The following is a 4,434-nucleotide window of genomic DNA, read 5'->3' on the forward strand; positions in this document are numbered from 1 at the left end:
GTCGCAGAGGTAAGGAACTTTACCGCCTGCCCAAGGGTACCTTCCTTAGCTACCTGAGGTACAGATGCCAACCTACCTAAGCAATATCAAATACCTTCCATTTGCCTGACCACCACACCCACCTCTCTCTCACCTGGTCCCATTCTCCTCAAACCACCACAATCACAACCATTCCAGAACCCCTCCTCTTCTTCCTCTTCCGACTCCTGCGCCCTCGATCTCTCGCACAGTCAGATTCCATCTCTGCTCCGACCAATCGCATCGCGACTCGACCGATCGGGGTCAGCGTCGAAATTCCCGTCCTCATAATATCCCCGCCTTCCAACCGTCCCCCGTCGATTCAATTCCCCTCTCGCAGACGTCGAGCGACGACTAGACCGGGCATCTCGTCTTTTTGAATCGTCAGTATATCTGGTTTCTTGCGCCTTGGTCAAGCTGGCCTCTACCGTTGGAGCCTCCTCCTCCTTTCCGGTCCAGTCGCCTCATTCTCTGCCTTCGCAGCTATACCGTTAGGACTGCTCCGGAAACTCTTTGGACATCTCTCCCTGCCCGGTCTGCGCACCATCGCCTTTACGAATCCTCCTCCACCCAGACCGGAATCTTGGGCCAACTTTTGTTTTTATCCAACGACCGACCCTGACTGTTTACCCAAGGACACATCATATTCAACGTCACAATGACCGAGGTATCCTCCACCAGGCTGTACCTGGGAAATCTCCCTCGCAATGGTAAGCTCAGCCTTGCGCATCACCCGGCGCGTTCTTGTCGCAACCTGGCTGACCTTCGTAGCCACCAAGGCTGATGTCGAGGCTCATTTCGCGACCCATGGCACTGGCGAAATCACCGAAATAAAGCTCATGAACGGATTCGGCTTCATCGAGTACAAGGATGCCATGGATGCTCGCGATGTTGTTCCTGGTATGTGATCTCTAGCTATTGTTACTATTGCGCCTGTACGCATTACTTTGTTGCTAACTTCTTCCTTACCTAGCCTTCCGTACGTCCTACTGCGCCGTCCCACCACGTAACAATATCCCTTCACTTCTGGTGCGCTAACCCTAGCGTTGAAAAGATGGATCCGACTTCATGGGCGAACGCTTGACTGTACAATTTGCCCGTGGAACCCGTCACAGGGAGGGCGGCAGTGCCGGCGGCTTTGGCAACAATGAGCGCGCTCCTCCCAGGCCTCGCCGCACTCCTCACCGAATGCAGATCACGGGACTTCCCACCGATACCAGTTGGCAGGTCTGTTGTTCTCTCCCCATTCTCTAAGCTGGATTCCTGGATTCCCTTCTCTTCTTGCGCCTATGGCGCGCCTGGACCTTCATCGTACTCTTCGAGGTGGACTGTGGACTTTCCGGCATGCTGTGTAGCCTCAGCTCCAAGCCATAGGCGGCCTGTCAGTCGACTAGTCCGGACCGTGCTGCGCTCCTGAAACTTGCTTTCCCAAGTCCATGACCGTTTCTTTGAACCGGCGCGGGCCTGCCAAAGCAGCGACGGAACCCCAATGCCGGACGACACCACTCCTGGCTTCAATCCCCTTGGCTTGCTGCCGACTGGTCTATGAATCCTGGATTATCAGCCCTCTTCGGCCCATTATACCGATCCTGGACACCAACTTACATGGATTCTGGATATAGGACCTCAAAGACTTTGCTCGTCAGTCAAGCCTTGACGTTGTCTACTCGGAAACGCCCCGCGACGGCAACGGGCGCGGGTAAGTTGACCTTAGCCCAACACTTGCAATTATGCGCTTGCTGACCAAGACTCCATCCAGCTTCGTTGAATTCGAGACTGCGGCGGACTTGAGAACCGCTGTCGAGAAGCTTGATGGCCGAGAATTCAAGGGAAGCCGCGTTACCTGTGTAGCAGACGTAAGCGAGAACAGATAAGCGATTATGAGAGAATGTTTGTGCTCACGTTTTACCAGACACAGCCGGACATGCCGCCTCGCGGCGATATGCGCAGCGCTCGGTCTCGTTCGCCCGGCGGCGGCCGTCGACCCTACCCGCCTCCAGTTGACGACTACGACCGACGTGGTCCCCCGAGAGGCTACAGCCCACGCAGAGATGGTTATCGTGAGGGGTACCGTGAGCGCAGCCCCCGCCGCGAGTACTACGACGAACGTGCTCGTTACCGCTCTCCTCCGCGCCGCCCCATGGACGATTACCCACCTCCACGAGGCCGCTACGACGATCCCTACCGACGGGACTACCCTCCGCCGCCCGACCCCTATGTCAACGGCAGAGGACCATATGATCGCCCCCCTAGAGACTTTCCTCCTAGGGAGGCAGGTTACCCGCGTGACGGGTACCCTCGCGAGTATGAACGTGGTGGCCGTTACTGGTAACTCATTCCTGCTCATAAACTTGCCTCATAGGGGCTGTCCTTGACTCTGAATAGATCCTGGAAGCACCTCCGCTCTAATGGCTCAAGCCAAAATGGTAAATATCAATGGCAATAAGCGGGGTTCCTGAGAATGAATTAGGAGGAGGTAGTTGAGCAGTGTTAGGCTTGCGCTTTTACGGGTGTTCGTCAAGCAGACGACCCAGGCATGTTTCAAATTGCGATTTTTTGTCGGACCATCATCAACAACACAGCTGCGGATGCAACGATTCGGGGTTCGTTGAGTTCAGGAGAGGAAAAAAACGTCGAGTGCCTGATGTATATTGTACGATTACATGCATGGATATCCACCAAAAATGAACAGGCGTATTCGCCTCATGAGCACAGATTTGGTCTTTTGTTTGGGACCGGCTTTCGAGTCAACTATAGAATGACATGCATCACGGCTCAGGCCAGGCGATATTGGTTTTCTTTGAAATCAGCCGTGGCGACTGAGGGTGATCTAGACACTCGACATCGGAAAGAGCAATACATATTTCCGTCTGTAGACATCATGAACATTCCATGTTGGTGAAAGAGGATTACTTGGTATCCAAGCCGACTATCATGTCCGCATCGACAGCAGGGGGTAGCTAGCAGTCTGCCTACCTTATCCCGCCCATCATGGCACCATGCCTTCAGCCCAGGCTAGGTACATACCGAACGCCCAAAAGATTTCAAAAGCACTGCCTCAGTCAAGCTCTACGCATATCATTCCTCCTCTTCAACTTAGTAGACAAGTACAATACCAGTCGCTCCGACGACGCATCTCGTTATCCGACATACAACACAAATCATCACAAGCATACATATACAACGCGCTATCTTTCCTTCCATGCGGCAACGCGATTATGCCGTCTTCTTCCACTGGGTATACACGCCAATCAAACTGCTAACGGTGCCAGCAAGGCCGACGATACCATCATCAAAGTTGGCCCACGCGAGGGCAGAGGTGGGGACGGTCAAGTCGCAGAGGTCGGAGATGAGTTGCAGACGGCCGGCGGCGCGCTCACTGTTGTGTTTTGTCAGCTTGCTGTTGCCAGGACTTGAGGAAGGGAAGTGCATTCAAGGGTGGGTAGTGAAAGGGGGCGGACTATGTGGAACGTACATTGCTATTCTCTTGGCCTCGACGACACCCTCGCCCTCCTTCTTGTCGACCTTGGCCTCACGCTGCTGGAGGCGGTAGAGGGTGTAGGTCTGGGCGACGACGCTGAAGAGGATGCCAATGGCCCAGAAACGGTAGGCCTCCTTTTGCAGCCTCTTTGCGCCCTCCCACTTCTTGATGCCGGCGGCGTCAAGGACGGTGGCAGCGTCAAAGGTGAGGTAACCGGCGTAGCCCAGCTGGCGGCCGACGGCGGCATAGCGGAGGACGGGGTCCATTGTCTTCGCGTCGGAGGCGACGGCGGCGGCCTTGAAGTGCTCGACGTTTTTGCCGATGCGCATAATCTTGCGGGTCAGGCCGAACTGCTTCTTGATGGCGTCCCAGGGGGCGATCTCGGCTTTGGAGCCATTGGTACGGAACAGGTACCAAGCGTAGAAGCGGGCAAAGTACTGGAGGGTGCGGAGGATCTTGTCGCGGCCGACGGTGGTGGCTACGAACTTGTTGTAGTGCGCTACGGACGGGTGGTAAATGAGAGCGTCGGCGACCATTTTGGCGGTTCTTGATGGGATTGCAAATCACCGGATGGGATGGATGCGATGGTGGAGTTTGATGATGATGTTTTGCTGGGTTATGGAGATGGCCTTTTTTTTGATGGGGAAGCAGCACGAGATGGATGAGTGGGCTGGTCTTCACGCGGAGGTTGTAGCATTCAAGTATGACTACGGTATCGAAAGCAAGTAGGCAGTCTTATCGGGGGTGGTGCGGTTTAGAGAGAAAGAAAGAGAGCATTGGGCAAGCCGACCGGCTCAAGGACGAGCTGCCACATGCCGAGGTCCGCCAGCGAACCCGAGACATCGCCAGAGCTGGGGCTTGGGGTGCTGGCTGGGAGCCTGGGGACCGACCTGGGGAGACAGACTGAAGGACGCGCAGCTGGGCAGCCATACTGT

General features: G+C 55.3%; 2 protein-coding genes across 2 annotated transcripts; one reads left to right on the top strand and one right to left on the bottom strand.

Moving 5' to 3' along the window:
* Window positions 1–676: 676 nt before the first annotated feature.
* Window positions 677–2,350, top strand: N0V96_005474 (uncharacterized protein; the record flags this gene model as incomplete). The annotated part of the gene is made up of 6 exons (XM_065757407.1): window positions 677–728; window positions 790–918; window positions 1,073–1,245; window positions 1,641–1,717; window positions 1,778–1,874; window positions 1,931–2,350. The coding sequence occupies 6 exons, from the start codon at window positions 677–679 to the stop codon at window positions 2,348–2,350; spliced, it is 948 nt and encodes a 315-aa protein (XP_065614176.1).
* An 884-nt stretch (window positions 2,351–3,234) lies between these two features.
* PEX11 (Peroxisomal membrane protein PMP27) lies at window positions 3,235–4,035 on the bottom strand (the record flags this gene model as incomplete). Its single annotated transcript, XM_053197469.2, has 2 exons — window positions 3,235–3,397; window positions 3,494–4,035. 2 exons carry the CDS (start codon window positions 4,033–4,035, stop codon window positions 3,235–3,237), a joined length of 705 nt encoding a protein of 234 aa, XP_053045009.1.
* Window positions 4,036–4,434: the final 399 nt, after the last annotated feature.

This window comes from Colletotrichum fioriniae, assembly GCF_027942845.1.
Source record: "Colletotrichum fioriniae strain IMI 355084 chromosome Unknown scaffold_5, whole genome shotgun sequence".
Classification (NCBI taxonomy): domain Eukaryota; kingdom Fungi; phylum Ascomycota; class Sordariomycetes; order Glomerellales; family Glomerellaceae; genus Colletotrichum; species Colletotrichum fioriniae.